The sequence below is a fragment of the Actinia tenebrosa genome, unplaced genomic scaffold, assembly GCF_029948245.1.
Source record: "Actinia tenebrosa isolate PJP-AT-01 unplaced genomic scaffold, QUT_ActTen_1.0 PGA_scaffold1__47_contigs__length_23844297, whole genome shotgun sequence".
Lineage (NCBI taxonomy): Eukaryota > Metazoa > Cnidaria > Anthozoa > Actiniaria > Actiniidae > Actinia > Actinia tenebrosa.
The window spans coordinates 18,968,184-18,985,412 of NW_028292578.1; the positions used below are offsets into that span (position 1 = coordinate 18,968,184).

The 17,229-nt window shown below is 36.2% G+C and overlaps 5 protein-coding genes across 5 annotated transcripts; 2 read left to right on the forward strand and 3 right to left on the reverse strand.

The window, feature by feature from the left end:
- Positions 1–102: 102 nt before the first annotated feature.
- Positions 103–1,901, forward strand: LOC116293968 (leukocyte elastase inhibitor). The gene has a single exon (XM_031701470.2). The coding sequence runs from the start codon at positions 251–253 to the stop codon at positions 1,505–1,507; it is 1,257 nt and encodes a 418-aa protein (XP_031557330.2). The 5' UTR covers positions 103–250; the 3' UTR covers positions 1,508–1,901.
- A 319-nt stretch (positions 1,902–2,220) lies between these two features.
- On the reverse strand, positions 2,221–7,032 carry LOC116293969 (E3 ubiquitin-protein ligase RNF34). Its single transcript, XM_031701471.2, has 4 exons — positions 6,669–7,032; positions 4,580–4,957; positions 4,054–4,231; positions 2,221–3,347 (listed from the first exon to the last, which is right to left on the reverse strand). The coding sequence occupies exons 1-4, from the start codon at positions 6,939–6,941 to the stop codon at positions 3,169–3,171; spliced, it is 1,008 nt and encodes a 335-aa protein (XP_031557331.1). The 5' UTR covers positions 6,942–7,032; the 3' UTR covers positions 2,221–3,168.
- A 2,491-nt stretch (positions 7,033–9,523) lies between these two features.
- Positions 9,524–11,126, reverse strand: LOC148910034 (cytochrome b-c1 complex subunit 9-like). The gene is made up of 2 exons (XM_089032188.1): positions 10,898–11,126; positions 9,524–9,896 (listed from the first exon to the last, which is right to left on the reverse strand). The coding sequence occupies exons 1-2, from the start codon at positions 11,036–11,038 to the stop codon at positions 9,840–9,842; spliced, it is 198 nt and encodes a 65-aa protein (XP_088888314.1). The 5' UTR covers positions 11,039–11,126; the 3' UTR covers positions 9,524–9,839.
- Positions 11,127–11,225: 99 nt separating this feature from the next.
- LOC116293975 (dCTP pyrophosphatase 1) lies at positions 11,226–14,000 on the forward strand. The gene is made up of 5 exons (XM_031701480.1): positions 11,226–11,401; positions 11,832–11,910; positions 12,466–12,497; positions 12,658–12,692; positions 13,053–14,000. Exons 1-5 carry the CDS (start codon positions 11,343–11,345, stop codon positions 13,256–13,258), a joined length of 411 nt encoding a protein of 136 aa, XP_031557340.1. The 5' UTR covers positions 11,226–11,342; the 3' UTR covers positions 13,259–14,000.
- A 16-nt stretch (positions 14,001–14,016) lies between these two features.
- Positions 14,017–17,169, reverse strand: LOC116293974 (mitochondrial import inner membrane translocase subunit Tim22). Its single transcript, XM_031701479.2, has 5 exons — positions 17,042–17,169; positions 16,315–16,749; positions 15,934–16,127; positions 15,637–15,709; positions 14,017–14,885 (listed from the first exon to the last, which is right to left on the reverse strand). Exons 2-5 carry the CDS (start codon positions 16,532–16,534, stop codon positions 14,809–14,811), a joined length of 564 nt encoding a protein of 187 aa, XP_031557339.1. The 5' UTR covers positions 16,535–16,749; positions 17,042–17,169; the 3' UTR covers positions 14,017–14,808.
- Positions 17,170–17,229: the final 60 nt, after the last annotated feature.

Consider the following 17,229-nt stretch of genomic DNA (forward strand, 5'->3'; position numbering starts at 1 on the left):
CTTAGTATTATGGCTTTCTTTAATTGCATTAACTAGGGATGTTAATCAAAGAGAAAAAACACTATATACGCTTCATGTCCGTAGACTAACCGTCAAGTTAAAATGATCGTCATGCTGGTCCCTGATACTTTACGCTTTTATAAGAGATACTTCGTGTAAAATTATATAAAATGACAATATTGGGCTTCCTTTGGTAGCATGCTACAAAGGGCTTGAGTCGAGCGATGATTAATATAAAACAGAAGAGATCATGGGTAATAATATCATTACATGTAATACTTTCAGATTGCATTCTGTATTGATCCTAGCTGTGTCTTTAGTGTTTTGTTCCGTATTACTATCCACAATGGCACAAGCTGACCTCATCAAGGCTTCTACCAACAAGTTTTCGTTGCACTTGCATCAAGTTCTTCGAGGACAAGCAACTTTTGATGCAGAACAGAATCTGTTTTATTCTCCTTCGAGTATTTTGGTTGCACTGGCCATGACACACCTTGGAGCTCGTGGAAACACAGCCAAGCAAATGAGCAGCTCATTCCACCTCGATGAGATCCCGGAAAAACAACTGAATGCAGAATTTCAGAAGTTTCTTCAAAAGTTAAACCAGAGCAACGCGAAAGGCAACGAAATAGCAATGGCGAACCGATTGTTTGTTCAGATGGGCTTCGAAGTTTCCAAGCAGTTTCAAGAAGATAGTGAAAAGTTCTTCAACGCGGAGGCGGCTTTGGTTGATTATCAGAAGAACAGCGAAGGAGCAAGACAAGAAGTGAACCAATGGGTAGAACAAAAGACGAAAAATAAAATAAAGGATCTGATTCCTGAAGGGATGTTTGGTCCAGACACACGTCTCACACTTGTCAATGCTATTTACTTCAAGGGATCTTGGATGTCAAAGTTTGATTCAAATAATACCCAAACAGGTCCATTCCAGCTGACTCCATCCAAAACGGTTCAAGTTCCCATGATGTATAAGTCCGATAAGTTTAAATACTTCGAGAACGAGGGCCTTAAGTGCAAGATGTTAGAGCTGCCTTATTCAGATGAGAAGATATCCATGATCATTCTTCTCCCTGATGAAGTTGATGGTCTGAGCAAGCTAGAAGACTCTCTCAACTATAGCAAACTGGATGAAGCCATTGGTCATCTGAAGATGGCTCCCAAGGAAGAAGTTGAAGTCACCTTACCTAAGTTCAAACTGAGTGAAAAGTTTTCCCTGAAGGAGGTGTTGAGTAAGATGGGAGCAAGTGACCTATTCAATGCAGCCAAGGCAGACCTGACTGGGATAAATAAAGATGGACAGCTGTATGTTTCTGAGGTTGTACACAAAGCTTTTGTAGATGTGAACGAAGAGGGAACAGAGGCTGCTGCTGCAACTGCTGTCGGAGTTGCTTTAATGTGTATGCCGATGAATCCCATATTTTTTGCCAACCATCCTTTCCTATTTCTCATTCGCCACAATGAAAGTGGTGCGATTCTATTCATAGGTCGCTTGGCTAACCCAAAGTGAGCAAAGCCATGTGAACTAAGTTGTGTGCCCTGGTAAGCACATAAATCTGGAGCTTTCTTATCAAGTAGGGTGAAAATAGAATTATAATATTGCTGAAAAAGAATTCATACGCAAAGAGCTTTTAAAGCCAATATCAAAATATAATTTAGAAATATATTGAGCTTTGTAAAAGAATTTTCTGTAAAAAAAAATTGTGATAATATAATGACTTCAATTTTGTTATGAAGTTTTAAAAAAAAATTAGTTATTAGATTAGGATCCTTAAGGGCCACTGTTCATCGACGTTGGTAACCAAAACTCAGCAAAGGAATTTAACATATTAAATATTGATTAATTGAGGATTGGAGAGTGATGATGCAGTGCAGGTTTTTAAAGTAAAGGTTTGAGTCTGTAATTTTTTTCATGCATTTGTTGTATTTCAATCTTGATTTGGTTTTTTAGAGTGGGATCCCTGAGTTTTATGACAAAAGACATTTGTGAGCAAGGGGGTAGAGTACAAACACTATAAGTGTGTAACATAAATACCACTAAATACTGATGAATTATGCTAATCGTATTGTTTTCTATTGTTTAATTAGCACTATTTACCACTAAATAGTGCAAAGTGTTGCACACTTTTAGTGTTTGTACTCTACCTTGACTGAAACATATTCAAGATAATTCGATACAAATTGTCTGGGCTAACTCTTTACAACAGAGAATCCGAAACTGGAGTATCTTATTGCATTTATTTACACAAATATTCATAGTAAGTTACACAAATTTCATTTCAAATTTAATTAATTTGCTATATTCACACTAGCTATGTTATAAATCGTAAATAAATTGTACTTTTCTTTCTAAACTATTACTACATGGTAAGCAAAAGTTTTTACATAAATTTGACCTAACAACTATAATACACAACATTTTCACAGCTGAATTTCATTGAAAGAAGGTCTAGACTTCCCTTAATATCCACACTATGGAAATTTGAAATACTCATGATTTTAAAATTAATTTTGATTTAATTTCCATGCACGCTATGAGCTTAAACTGGATTAGATGACTTGAAAAATCGATAATTTTATTGACATAACACAAAAAAGTGATAATTGCCGCAGTAATTGGTTTATTCATCTTGAGCAACTTTAATAATGACCTAAAGGTCAGGTTATTCACGCCCATTTTCTTATAAGCATTATATTTTCCCCTCTTGTTGCACGATTCTCTTACTTTCATAAAAAATATGCAACGCAGGATAAAAAGTAGTCTAATTCATTTGTGTAAGTGTTGATTGATATGTTGAGAAATATATCTTTGTTTTTACTATATATTGTAATTTGTTCATAAAACTGGAACAAAAATGAAAGAGTAAACAACACCTGCTCACATTGCTGGGTTTCATAACGAGTGGGAGGACTGTGTGGCCCAGACAACTGTTGACTAGGCTGAGAAATATGAATTATTTTATATATGCAGTTGTACAACACCATTGAGCTTGATACCAGTAAATGCAGCTAGATTTTGGATGTGATTTTGACTAAATGAACAGAAAATCATTAGGAAATGGAGAGATTGATGGCATGGTTGTTGCGATTGTCCAGTTTTGATCCAGGTCTCCCATGATATGAAACTCGGCAATAACCTTGTAACATCATTAACACAGGGATATTAATTATTCAAGCTTTGAAAACCTTGACAATCCTAGATACGTTTTGTCTACAAATAGGGCATTCTGCTACCTGTTTACTACACTGTAAACAAGTTACCATGTGCCCACATTCTAACAGTACACAATCTATTGCTCTGTCCATGCACACTTTACAAATGTCTTCAGAGTCTTCATCATTATCACCAACTATGGGAGAGAGAAAATGAAACAGATTTAGTCACTTTACCCCAACCTATGGAACCCATGGGTAAAATTCTGTCCTTCATTTTAAGGAACGACCATAAGAATTTTACCATTGAGTTCCAGAGGATGCCTCTTTACCCATCTTACAATATTGCTTTCAGTTCTGCTAAAGTAAGTTTTCATGTCTAACAAATGCAAGGCATCTCCTCAATCTATACCACAGGCTAGTTTCCTTAAAAAGTTTGTCTTTTCTAAACTTGTCATAAGAAACCTCTTTGGTTGGCATCCCAAAAGGTGACGTCATTATTAAAGTTGTTGACAGGGTGTTGTCCAGAAGACTCCTGCAAGGTTTATACCGGTATTATACTAAAACACCTTGCAGGCAGGCAAGGCAAAGTACTTTTATTGCATTGATATATATACACGCTGGGAGCTGTTTTAGAGAACAAGAGATGCAAGCTTAGGAACAAGAAGTGTTTCTTTTTTTTTTCTTTTTTTGAGTGCCCTTCAGTCCCCAGAATGTTTATATCACAACACAGACATATGCAGCTGTTTTATATTGCTTTCATAAAATATTTTTGAAGGATTTTACGTGAGAGTATCTTTCTTCTGATATGAATACGACAGTAGCCAACTAATCAACACACACTTAATGTTATAAATAGAAATAAAATGCACATAAAAAAGGTAGCTGCCTTACAAAACTTACTCTTCTTTGAGTCATTTCTTGATTTCCATAACATTCTAACTTTTTGTAGAAGTTCCTCCTTCTCGCAACAACCTTTGAAGTCTACACAATTAACTGTTAGGATTTGTTTTATCTCTCTGATGGAAAGACTACTGACTTGATCGATGCTCGTAATATCATCTATTGTTTTTGGAGGGGCCTAAAAAATAATTGGAGAAATATCTTTGAGCACATATTACAAGGGCTGCAGGGAACCTTGAAAAGTGGAAGGGGGTCTTTAGATCTTATATGAGTTCAGAGATCTTAATTTAGTGACTGGAAATGTACAGGCAGGTTTTTGGGACTGAGTTTGGTGGGTTGGGGGAAAAGGTAACCTGATTATCAGGCTCTCTAGTGGGGGGGGGGGGGGGGGGGGGAGAGAAGAGGAAAAAGGAGAGCCCCAACTTCTTCCCCCCCCCCCCTCTTCCCTAGAGAGCCTGGGAAAGTTAGGGGTTAGGGATAAGGAAAAGTGAAAGGGTGTGCATTTAAAGGGTTGCTGCTCAATTACCTTCTTTGTATTTGGTGGTGCTACCTCGCCATCAGAACTTGGTGCCCTGTTTCGAGTATTAGAGCCATTACTACTATAAGAGTAACTCTGCCGCTGCGTATTTCGTGGAAAAGACACATTTTGTGTACCAGCAGGAGAGGAATTGAGTACCAGCTCTATTAGTTCTCTCTTTTCTTTGCATTGATGTGTTGATATATTTTTCTTTCGAAGATATTCTTGTAAATCTTTAACTTTGATTTTGACAAGAAATTCCTTGTGTGATTGAGGAGCATTCAAGGATCGACATGTGAGACAGTTTGGGCAGGATTGATCGGTTGCACTTAATCCTTCTTTGAAGCACTCTTTGCAGAAAGCTCTTTTACAGTTATTACAGGTTTGCTGTTGAAGACAAAAAAGATATAACACTATTTAGTGAAGGTACATTTTTTATTGGGGAGGAGCTAGGGCTGGGAATAGAATAGTATATCTTATTTCTGTCATTTTCTTGTGTGTCTATTTGACTATACACTTATAGTCCACTCAACAAAATTACTTGACTCTGATTGGTTGACAGGAGTACAATTATAGCGTTAATTGTACTTCGTAGGAGTACCGAATTAAGTCGCTATGGAAACATGGCCAAAACAATGTCAACAGTGGCAAAAAAAAGCCGTAAAAACTAATAAGAACTAATCTTTTTTATGCATTTCAGTTGCGCGATGGACTGAAAATCGTCCGCCAAATAGACAAAGATGAACGGCGTTGCTTCGCATTTTTTACTGAAACTTTGTCGTGTGAACTATAAGTAAAAAATCGCACGATCTTCTCGTACAATTTGGAATTAATAGACACTCCTAAACATTACTCATATCTATTAATTTCCAAATTGTACTCGAGATCGTGCGATTTCCTACGCTAATAGAAATGTAGGTCTGAGAAAAATCACTTTATCAAAACATTGGTTATAGATAACAATAATAAACTGAAATTAATTAGGTGAAAATAAATGCTCACAACAATTTTGTTTTACATGCACAGAGTAACAGGGATTATCTTGCAATTTTCGTTGTTGCAAGTAGCAGCGTTGCAGAAGTAGAACTCAGTGCTACTTTTCATAACAGATTGCAGCAACTGGCAATGCTATTGCACAGTGTATCACCGCTCCAACAACTTTTCTAGCAATCTTAAGTATATTTTTCAAAAACACATGCACACATTTCTCATTTCTTTCAGAAGAGCCAAAAATGTTGCAAGTTGCTTAGAACATGTTGCAGTGTAGCACCTCAATCACCTCTGCAACTTGCAATGTTACATTTTCAAGCATTGCGAGACAAGTTGCAGTGATAATTGCACATCCTAACTGGAACTTTATGTCCCGTCAATGTTAAGCCCCAGGGTGCTGGGAGGGCTTATCTCGGGAAATTGACCTTATTCAATGTCCTCGCATAATTTGACATGGCTGCCATCTTGAAAAAGCAAAAATTTAAACTTATAAACATATAAACAAATAAACATATGTACCTTGGATCGACTCCGTCACAAACCTAATGTATTATTCGTTAGGTCCGTTCTATTGTATATCAATTTGGGGTCTTTTGTAGTTTCTTTCGATTTTTTTTTACGTAAACTGTTTGGTACCGGAAAAGGAGTCGACAAATTGACAGCATTTTAATGTACGAAAGCAATTGTTTTTATTTTCCTCCATCGACATTATTAATCAACAAAAAATATACACAAATAATACTAGTAAAACCACAGATATTTGGAAGAAATATCAATTTAACGAGTATAATTTTGTGGCTCTGCGGCTTCTGATAACTTCAGTAAACTTCATACGCAGTTTGATTAACATTCGACCCGTCCTCATATCACGAAACAACTCTTTTCCTACGAATCCTAAATACTCCATCATTTTATAATTCCATTATTGAATAAGTCATGAATAAGAGAAAAAGGATTAAGTCTTAAAAACAAGTATTCAGGGGATTAAAAATTAAGTTATAAATTATTCGATTTCCGACATTCGATAAGCGAGACTACTAAACATGCAGAAGTCGAGGCGAGATGATTTTGCAAGAAATGATTTTGTAAGCTTTTTGTTTGTGCTTACCTTACGTCGAAGTAGTGTAAAACTCACATTACAAGAATAACAAACCATTTCGGCACTCGGAATGTTATAGGAATAACTATTCGATAGATTTGAAGTCGTTGAGGGGAACGGACGGGTATTTGGTGAAGTAAATGGTGGCTGTTGTTGTGGTCGAAACGATCCGCTCGCTCTATTCGCTCCGCTTTGGTTACTTGTGTTATAATGATAGTTCAGGATCGACTCAATGTACTCTCTGTTGTCTCTCAGCTCTCCGTTTAAGCCACCAGCACCCATATCAAGTGCTGTGAAGACACGGAAATCTAGAGACACGTTTTCGCATTCCCGGTTGCTAAAACCGAATGAGGTCTACCTCTGTGACACAAGTAGTGACTGGACTGGTACTAGTCTCGCTCCTCTCTGTTCACGTCACAGCAAATTCTAATATTCTGTGAGTCTTTTCATATATTTTTCAAATATTGGGCGTTTTTCCTCGTCTTAAAACAGGACAAAATATATCATTACTATTGTAAAAACGATGATTTTCTCAGATGTTATTGTTAAAGAAAGGTATTATACTCAATAAATTGACACCTGGAATAAATAAGAAAACATATGAGCAGAAGTCTTCTGACAAACTGTCTGGAATACATTGGGAAACAAATTATGGTGTAAAAAATAATTGAAATGGTTCATATAGATCAAGAAAATATAATCAAGAACAGGAATAACACTTAAAGAATGGCATGTCAAATGAAACACTCCAGGGCATAGCCTCCCATTTTCTCCTGCCAAGAATCGCCAACAAGGGAGACTCTACAAGTAGGGAATAAGATTGATCCATAACAAGTGCAATCTACCATTTTAATTCTGCTACGAAACACATATACATGTTTCATCTTTAGAGTTTCTGGCCATATTCACAGGTTTAGTGAAATGTCTTTTGGAAAGGGGTGGCAGTTGCTATATGCCTTTGGGATGGATTTTTTTATAATACACCAATACAATGACTGGACATTATGAAGGTGTAGTTAAAGAATTGAGAGATAAGTTTTAAATGAAAAAGGGACTGAAAACTCAAAATGAAATAATTAAGAAAGCAAAGACTGTGAAAAAATAGTTGCTTTATCATAATTAATTTTTTTCAAAAAGCTTAGCTTGGATTTTGAGGAGTTGGATATCAAAGGATGAAGCTTTGTAATTGGCTGAAGAAAAATTGAGTGCATGACGTCTGAATATGAGCCTCAATTTAACAAAACTCAAATCAGCTACACATGGCAGGATGTTCTTGGAACCTGGTTAATGATATAGTGCCATCTGTTCTGATTCCCATCAAACTTTACAAGCAAAAGACTAAGTACATGTAAGCAAGATTTACTGTTAGCTGCATGTTGATTATGTTAGCCACTTCAAGGGTTTTCTCTGTTGATCTCCAGTTTTCCAACCTTTGCAAAAATCAACATTTCCATATGATTTCAAATCGAATAAGAATAAGGAGAAAATTCAACTGCTAAATCTTTAGTGTATTTATCTAATGTATTTTAATCATTTAGACATTTTCATGCAGCTGATTTCAATTGTCTATGTATAAGGCTGATTTACACTCACTACTTGAAAATCAAAATTAAAAAAAATCTTAAAACTATATTAATTTGTAAAAAGTATGAATAAATCATAGACAACAGTAATGAAGATAATTTGAAAAGAAATAATGGGTACTTGAATTTCTAAAAACAATAAAAAAAATGAAAGAAAAAATTGAAGCCAATTATGATTACACGTGACAGCAACTGCCATAAATCATTAAAATGAAAAACTGCTACTAAACGTGTTGTGCTTTATTAAATATAATTGATTCTGGTTCCAAAATGAAAGATAAACAAATGAAAGATAAACAAGATATATTGTAGCAAATTTTTGCCACTTTTTTTTTGAAAATGATTGGTAGATTCTAATGGTTCTGAGATAAAAATTTTTTACGTTTCTTGAAAATTTTTGGTTAAAATGCATTGCAACATACTGAAGATTGTGCATTTTGAAATTATTTGCCTAAAATCGTATTGTCTGGGATCTGTGAGTCTGTCTAGTGTGTAAATTATGTTGTAAACTTTAAAACATTATTGATCGATACATGGGAGTTTTACATTTAACATTTGAGCCCCTGACGATCTCAATAACTTAACAGATACAATGCAGAATACGTATGATTTGGGAAGAAACTACACACAAGTGATGGCAATCTTAAAAGTATTGGGGTTTTTACAATGCCCACACATTCTGCAGTCCCTAATTAAAAGGTTGGGAATTGAAGTAGGATGAAGTTATTGGGTGCACACCATTAGTGAGAGAGAGTGAGAGAAAATCCTAGAGCACTCATGTGATAAAGCAGCCATATGGTGTACCAAACGATAGAAATTTCCTTCATAGATTTTGTATAAAAATAGAGCTCAATTCCCCGAGGATAGAAAATGTATTGTTTTTGGTTCACCCACATGGCTGCTGTGACGTCACGTGAAGACACTCAATACCATAGAGAACTAAGAACTCTAATGTGTGTGTGCACGTGTGGTGGTGGTGACAGTGGTAAACATAAAGCCTGGACATGATGTCAGGTCACAGTGGACCAACCAGTGTCACCAGTCAAGTAGACCTGCCTAAGGCCAGTGTAAATTTTTTCCCGCTGTTATTTTGAGCCCTAGTTGTTTTTTTTGGAATCTTTTAGAGGGTATAAGAGGAGTACCCAAGCTGAACTGTACTGTAGTCACATGTAAAAACAAGACTTATTAAAGCAACATTATCAATGACAGTTGGTGTACTTGTAAGAGTTGAGGCCATAAACAAATAAATTTTACTTTAGACAAAAAAATACTAACACCATGTCTCCTTAATGCGATGTTTAATAACTGTACAAAACCAAGAGATTTCCAGACCTGCAGTCAACATTCTCTCTGAACAAGTTAATTAAATTTGTTATTCTTGCATTCTTTCATATGAAGTAAAATCCTAGAAACAAGATGTCATCCATGGATACTGACACAAAGCTTGTCAGCTGAAAAATGTACAATTATTGAGTAAAATCATCTAGTTGCTCAGCCAGGAATCCTGAAGTTGAAGAAACTGGTCAAAAGAAATGGTAAACCTGTGTTATCTGGTTTTCTCCTTATTAATATTAAAGTCCTGGGATAGTTATTGTCTTCATAAGTCATCTCCTCCTTCTTGGATATACTTTGGCTTGACATGCTTCCATAGTTTCTACATATAAACATAATTATAAAATATTTAATTATTTACAATTTGATATTAGCACCTTCTTATATGATCAAAAACGTTACGCGCTTATTATATTTTGGCCACCCCTTGGGGATCCTTGATATCCTTGGGATTTGTTTTTATGGGCAGACAAAAAACTTTCAAAGACCCTGGATAAAGAGCATAAAATGCATGACAAATTCCCCTCCCCCAGGGGATAAAAAGCCAGAACAGGATACCATTTATTTGCAGAAATAACATGCAAATGTGTCCATGATTTACACACATCTTGCACCAATTTTTACGCAACATTAACAATCATGGTACCAACATGGTACCTACTACAATATACCAACTGCAAACCAAGCTTGACATACAAAATATGATATCAAATGGCAGGGGGAAAACTTCATACAGGATTTTGAAAGCAATATCCGGCTGACCAAAGTCAAGCAAATCCCCTGGGTATATCCCTGGGATCTAGTGTATTTCCAAAACTAAACAAAGCCCCAAACCCAAAGGGGCCAAAACGAATACCAGGACTACACCAATTGCCACATGTTCCCAGGGGTTCTGCAGGGGTGTTCTGGGGGTCAACCCATGGGAAAGAATGATAAGTGCATTATCAGGGACCACAGAGACAGGGGAACTGGGGGAGCTGTAGCACCCCCCCCCCCCCCCCCCACTTTACCTTTTCCCATACTAGTCTCTTATATTTCCCAATCTAAGCCCCCCACTTTTTAGGGTGGTCCCTGGTACTTGATTATACATGCTTTACAATCATTACAGGTTGAATTGTTAGTATGGTGTAGACACTAAGGATGGGTTGATTAATATGATACTAGTTTAAATGCATACATAACACTGATAATTATACACCAGATACCTGTGAATGGTACATACGTACCTTCCAGACATATCTATATCATATTTATTAATCCTTTTTTATAACAATATGCATTATAATATTAATATATTATTAAAACATGCAGTTATGTGCTTACCCCTTGGTTCATTCTTTCCCAAACTCGATCCAATCCTTCATCAAATACTCTTTCAAAAACAACAGCTCCGACCACAATAGTCAAGAGAAAGGTAGAACTTCTTCTAAATAACGCATTATAAGCTTGTCTGGCGAGTCCCATGATGATTTATCTATATAATCGTACAAAAAAATGAGACCAATTTACTCCAACCGGCAAAAAAAATCCAAGATGGCGCAATAAAACAAACTGCGCATGCGCATTACTCCCAATGCTTACTGGGATATCTAGCCTCGGCGTCAAACTATTACGTCATCTTCCCGCCAAGTTTAATTGGAATCGATTTCAAATGACAAGGAGCCCATATAAATACTATAGGTCATTTTAAAACTGTTAGTTTCGTGTCTTATTTCAAAACTCTTGGCTCTATAGGCTGGTTAGCAGTTGTGATACACACTCTAAACTTATGGCAGAAAATACGAGAGAAGAATTTCGCTTCACGGACGAGCTCTCGCTCGAGAAAATGTAAGAGTTGATATTTTTCAAACGCTGAAATGTGGCAAGATATATCTACCTGTATCATTCCTTTACCATTGAAATCACAAAAATTCTCTAGGACTGGGGGATACTGAGAAAAACATTGGTTTGAATGATGAATATTAAGGCCAGACCACGACTACTTTAATATTTCAGAAAGTATTTGGAATGGACACGTGAAAAACAGCTTCACCTCCCTCATGTTTTCAATGGCAGAAGTATCAGGGGAGGGGTGGATAAGCTGACTCTTTGTCCACTATGTTTGGGAAGCGTCCCCTCAAAATTCATTATATATTTTATTAATATAAATTTTATATACCATTGAATTAAATGATAAATGGGTGCCACAACGTCAGTCAAAAGGATTTCAAATGTGCCAAGTTTTGATAAATATGTATTGTCATTGAATTGATTGCAGCCGTCAATTGCAAGCCAACTTTGCAAAGGAAAGAGACTGGGATAAATTCCACAAGCCTAGAAATTTACTATTAGCCATGGTATGAACATTGCGTACCACACTTTTCATTGCTACGCATTGATTGAGACAACAGTCGCGACAGGGAAATTGGGCAATACGCTTCCATCAATCAAATAAATTGATTGGTACCTTAATATTTTCTGATTGGCGGCAGTGTATTGCCCTATTTCCCTGTTGCAACTGTTGTCTCGATCAGCGTGTAGCAGTGAAAAGAGTGGTAAGATGAGTTAACTAATAATTACTGAAATATTTTATGGTAGGTAGTATAGAAGAGATGGAATACCCTACTTGCTACAAGCAAAGTAATAACAAACAAGAAAAGCAAAAGTAGAGGAGGGAGGGGTCTTAAATGGTTGTTAAGGAAATGCATCTGGTGTAACTAATGATTTTGGACCAGCACTGTTTTCTCTAACTCCCCAGTTGAAAACACAGCATGCATAGATTGTGCTAGGAAATTTTAAATTCAGGTCATGGGATTTTTCCTGGGATTAATATTTTGCTACATGAAAAGAGCTTACACAGGCTACTGATTGATAAATGATATTAAAAAGCAGGTCTTGGTATTTTATTTTAGGTTGGTGAAGTTGGTGAGCTTGCAGAACTGTTGTAAGTTTTTATTTTCTTTTACCAAAATTATACTACCAACCAGTATTAGAGTGCATCTGAAAGACAAAAGTTAAAATACCAGAAAAGGTGGAATGTAGATGTCACATGAACATAACAAGTGTTGTGTTGGCTTGCTCCAATTCTTTTTTTTTTTTTGCAGTCAATGGAAAAATGAAGTTGATGAAGGATTACCTGGTAAGAATTTTCTGTCAAACTTTTAGTGCCAGAAGAAAATAATGAGTATAAGCTGCATTGATTTGCATCAGTGTGTATGAAGCATAAATAATTGGAGAATTCTAGTACAGTGTTATAAAGTATATAACTAACATGTCTGATAGTCCTTAGCTTCATGAGACTAAAAGAGGTCTTTGATAATCCATAACGAGTTTGTTAATCTTGAAATTGTCTGAATTTTGATGGCTGCATGCTAACATACGTTTCTGACTTCAAGTATATAAAATTTCCCATTCAATGGTATGGAAGGAAAGCTAGGGAATACCTGAGGAGTGACCAAAAGCTAACTGACATGTAATTCCATGTCATATTATCCTACAGACTGGTCAGGACAGGAAAAGAAACATCTAGGACAAGAACTAAGTGATGTGCTGATATATCTAGTTAGGCTTGCTGAGAAATGCCATGTTGATCTTCCAAAAGAAGTACTAGCCAAAATATCTTTGAATGAGCAGAAATATCCAGCGGATATGGTAAGAGGATCATCAAAGAAGTATACAGAGTACAAGCAAAAGGGGAAGAGCTAGTTTTAAGAACTTAAAATATAATTTTTCATGTTGTCGTTTTTTTCCGAACCTTGGATTTAAGTCTCTCCATTTGAATACAGGTTCACTCTGCATTTTCATAATTTTTAATTTGGATCAACTACACTCCCCAAACAAACTGACAGAACAAAGGATGAGAACCGAAATCCAAGCAATGTTCGAAAAATGAAGGTGGACCAACATTGTCCCATGTCTTGTTCTAATGATTTCTAACCCTCTATACTACATACCACTAACCAGAATTATTCTTTATTTATTGTTCCTATTTATCACACTGTTTTCTTTGACAATTTTATGATCGATGGAATCTGTTAGCGATGGAGTCATGTTTCTATGGCAAAAACAAGTTAAAAGGGATTTGTTTCCAAAGGAACTATGCTGTCACTGTTATTTGCCTCTCCCTGAGTACCGTTTCAAACTCACTTCCACCCCCCATGCGTACAAGACAAGGCAAAAACCCAACTGGATGAGTCTAAGATAAGCAGTCTAAGGGAACAACATTAAATTTACATGTTTATGCTTTGGAAATTTTTAAAACTCTGTTGGAATTTTAGTATGAAATTTTAAACAGTCTTATTTTGAAAGTTCTCTTAAGTAATGTTAAAACTTATAATTTAAAAAAATGTAGGCTTTGTTGCACAGCTTTCATTTTATTATATTTTAATTGATATTTAATTTTGTAATGTTATGTTACAATGTAAATCATCAACAACACACTCCCAGAAACATAATTTAGAAAGTTTTGTGTTTAAATATTTTATTGAAGTTAAATTTGTGAAATGATATTTACATATGGCTTTTATTTCTTGTCATTTTTTCAAGGGATCTTGCTCTAAGTACCCTTATTCAATAGAGCTTTTAAGTTGTGACATATTTTTGGGTCCAACTGCTCAGAAGAAACACTAAAGTCAGGCAAAGTATGTTTCCAATGATTCAACCTCCATCAAAGACAATTAAAACTTTAAACAAGTCACAAAAAAGAAAAATCTTCATAAAATAACATTTACTGTTATTAATCTCTCATTCTGATTGGTTGGAAGCACATGCTTTATGAGCACACAGCAAGCGCGCGCAATTTCAGTCGCACAATTTCTATCTAAAATAATGGTAATTATAATTTGTATTTTGTAAAAGAAATAAAAAACTGCTGTGCTGTGTGGAGTTATAAAGCACTTGGGGATTGGCAGAACACTCAAGAAGTGTCCAGAAGCACTCCGCTAGGCGTTGCTTCTCCTAACACTTCTCTCGTGTTCTGCCAGCCCCACATGCCTTATAATTGCACATAGCACGTGTGCACATTTCCTATTTCTTTATCATAGAACTGATTTTTGTTTTGGACCCAGAAATCGTTTTTTTATATGAGTAACGTCGCACTTGAAAGCTCTATAGACAAATTTGGCTAACAAAATGTTTTACCCAATTCAAATCTACTGGGAATACTTTTCTTTGTCAATTATATTTACATGTCAATGAAACACAGATCCAATAGAATTTGAATTGGGTAAAACATTAAAATTATGTTTACTTTACTATCATCTTAAAAAGTAATCAATAAGTGTTGAAAATGCTGCGAATCCTGCAGCACCAAAAAGAGCTGCTTTGCCTCCAGCTGAAAGAAAGATTCCAAGTGTTAAGTTCTAAGCCTCTAATTTATGAACCAAGGGAAAGGTATGGTTAAAGGTAAACAGGTTCTACACAAATGATCAAAATGATAATACTCCTTTTTACAGTTCCATTCAGTGACCAAGAATAATAGTTCCAAGCCAAGGCTGGAGTTGTCATACATGATAAAATCGTAGTTTTGCTATGTGCGGAAACTTCAAAACAATGGACTACTTCGATGATAGGGGGCCATCTTGCCAGGGGGGCAAAACAAAACAGATAAGAAAAAAAACCAGTTTTGTGTGTTTGTCTTTCTTTTATGGGTAAAGGTGATCGATGAACCATCTTAATCTTTGGATGTATTCTCTTGTGGTGAGCTGTTTTTTTTTTCAATTGATACTTAAAAATATCAATTGACGTCATTACTGTAATAAAACTTTATTTCCCCCCCTGGATGCCCCGTAATGCAGTGTGAGCCAAGATGGCCACCATATTGTAGAAGTAGTCCATTAACCAACTTTATTTATCATAATTATATAGCACATATTATTGAACTGGTATCATTTATCTTGGTAAATAGTTCCAGAGGTTCTAAAATGTTCATTTTGGATAGGTTTAGGCAAATGCTGGAGGCAGCATTCTGGCAAACCAGAGTACACCAGTGTGAGAATAAAATTAATAACCTCTGGGACTATCATGAACATTGATAAAAACAAGTTAAGGTCAAAGCATTTATAGATCTGTGTAAATCTACTTACCTCTAAGCCCAATCAGTCCTCCTGTGATTCCTCCAGAAAGTGTGCCATTCTTCCAGTCTGATTTACCTCTATACTATAATTTGGGGGGGGAAATCATATCTTTTACAATGATTACTACACTTCTCAGTGGTGGCTAAATAAATTTTAGGCAAAGTTAAAATCGAAACTGCTTGACAACGGTTTCATGCATGTATACACTCGGCATAACTAAGATTGGTAGAAAAACAAACCTCCTCTTTCAAGGTCCTAGGGACAGGACTGGTTTATAACCTATAAACCATGCATTTATATACTCACACTTTCAACTAAACATTCTGTTCCAGAAAACATCAATCCAACAACTGCAAAATTCTTTCCATATGATGAAGCTCTAGCTCTCATATCCTTGAGTATAGCTTTAGCTGATTGGTCAGCTACCCCCGTCATAGGGTTGGGCATGGACGAGTCCATGCCAGCTGTGAAAAGGCCAAATACTATACCAAGGCCATATCCTACAATAAAACAAAATTTGATTTGCTAGGACTACAAGTATTAACTGATTAACACGTGACCAGTAAATGTGACCCATCAAGAGCTATTTGGCCAGACATTTTCATTTAAAATGCCCATCATTTAACGACAAAAATACTTCACCTAACGTATGGTTTCGCGTCGAGACGCGCCAACATACAAACTTACCAGCCACTCCAGCAAGTGCAGATTTGAAGGCACAGTTTTCAAACACTCTTTCAACCATTAATTCCTGTGGCGTGCGAGAAGCTTGAGGCAAACCTAGGGATGGTACTATTGGAGCCCTTTGTCTTCTTGCTTCTTCGATAGTTGGGATAATAGTACTCATGCGTAAATTCCCTATCGGTCCTGGAACAGGAGCTTGCCTTCTTTCTTCGTGGTCCGCCATTTTGAATTTGTTCAAACCTTAACACAGGTAGCCCAAACTCGAGAAAAAGTTAAAACTGAATGCAGGGTCTCAATAATAAAATTAAATGCAGCACAAGAAGAAAACAAAGATATTGTGAGTTTTACGGGCTTTTATTAAGACAATTTCAAAATTACCCAATTCCATCGAAGCACAAAACTACCAGTATCTAAACACAAAAGTCCAGTTTGGGCTACCTGTAGAACATAGCCAAAGGAAACCGGTGATTAAATGTCAGATCAGTCAAATTCAACTTTCACCGCAATCCAACCGTAACTAGAGTGGTCGTACTTCAACAATCCCACTCGTAACTCCTGATCAAGAACAGCAGACAATATCAAATGGAAAAAAAGCAATGATATTTTTTTAATGCGAAAGACGCATTGGATTTAATCTCATAACCCGTTTTAATGCCGGACTATGACGCGTAGCTCTATATACTCGTAGATGACGCAATGACTTATGATGAAACACGTGTTTAATACTCACGCCCTCAAATTAGTGCGACCGGATATCATAGCTTGCGTACTAACATCACGCACAGGAGTCCCCGGTCTTCCACCGATATTATTCACACACATATTTTTCTCTTGTTAGGATTTTTTAACGTTTGGTGCTGGTACAATGGCCACACGTTTTTAAAGTCAAGTGTTGTCAAGCAAGCGAGCGGGCTTTAC

What these genes read in the sequence shown, in the direction of transcription:
- LOC116293968 (XM_031701470.2), top strand. Translation starts at nt 251, where the DNA reads ATGGGTAATAATATCATTACATGTAATACTTTCAGATTGCATTCTGTA.
- LOC116293969 (XM_031701471.2), bottom strand. Translation starts at nt 6,941, where the DNA reads ATGGGTGCTGGTGGCTTAAACGGAGAGCTGAGAGACAACAGAGAGTAC. An exon ending in TTACACTACTTCGACGTAAG is followed by an intron (nt 4,958 to 6,668) that starts GTAAGCACAAAC and finishes TGTCTTCAACAG; the next exon opens with CAAACCTGTAATAACTGTAA. An exon ending in AAGAAATGACTCAAAGAAGA is followed by an intron (nt 3,348 to 4,053) that starts GTAAGTTTTGTA and finishes TCTCTCCCATAG; the next exon opens with TTGGTGATAATGATGAAGAC.
- LOC148910034 (XM_089032188.1), bottom strand. Translation starts at nt 11,038, where the DNA reads ATGGGACTCGCCAGACAAGCTTATAATGCGTTATTTAGAAGAAGTTCT. An exon ending in GGGAAAGAATGAACCAAGGG is followed by an intron (nt 9,897 to 10,897) that starts GTAAGCACATAA and finishes GTTTATATGTAG; the next exon opens with AAACTATGGAAGCATGTCAA.
- LOC116293975 (XM_031701480.1), top strand. Translation starts at nt 11,343, where the DNA reads ATGGCAGAAAATACGAGAGAAGAATTTCGCTTCACGGACGAGCTCTCG. An exon ending in GGTGAGCTTGCAGAACTGTT is followed by an intron (nt 12,498 to 12,657) that starts GTAAGTTTTTAT and finishes TTTTTTTTGCAG; the next exon opens with TCAATGGAAAAATGAAGTTG. An exon ending in AGTTGATGAAGGATTACCTG is followed by an intron (nt 12,693 to 13,052) that starts GTAAGAATTTTC and finishes ATTATCCTACAG; the next exon opens with ACTGGTCAGGACAGGAAAAG.
- LOC116293974 (XM_031701479.2), bottom strand. Translation starts at nt 16,534, where the DNA reads ATGGCGGACCACGAAGAAAGAAGGCAAGCTCCTGTTCCAGGACCGATA. An exon ending in CAGAATGTTTAGTTGAAAGT is followed by an intron (nt 15,710 to 15,933) that starts GTGAGTATATAA and finishes CCCAAATTATAG; the next exon opens with TATAGAGGTAAATCAGACTG. An exon ending in AGGACTGATTGGGCTTAGAG is followed by an intron (nt 14,886 to 15,636) that starts GTAAGTAGATTT and finishes TCTTTCTTTCAG; the next exon opens with CTGGAGGCAAAGCAGCTCTT.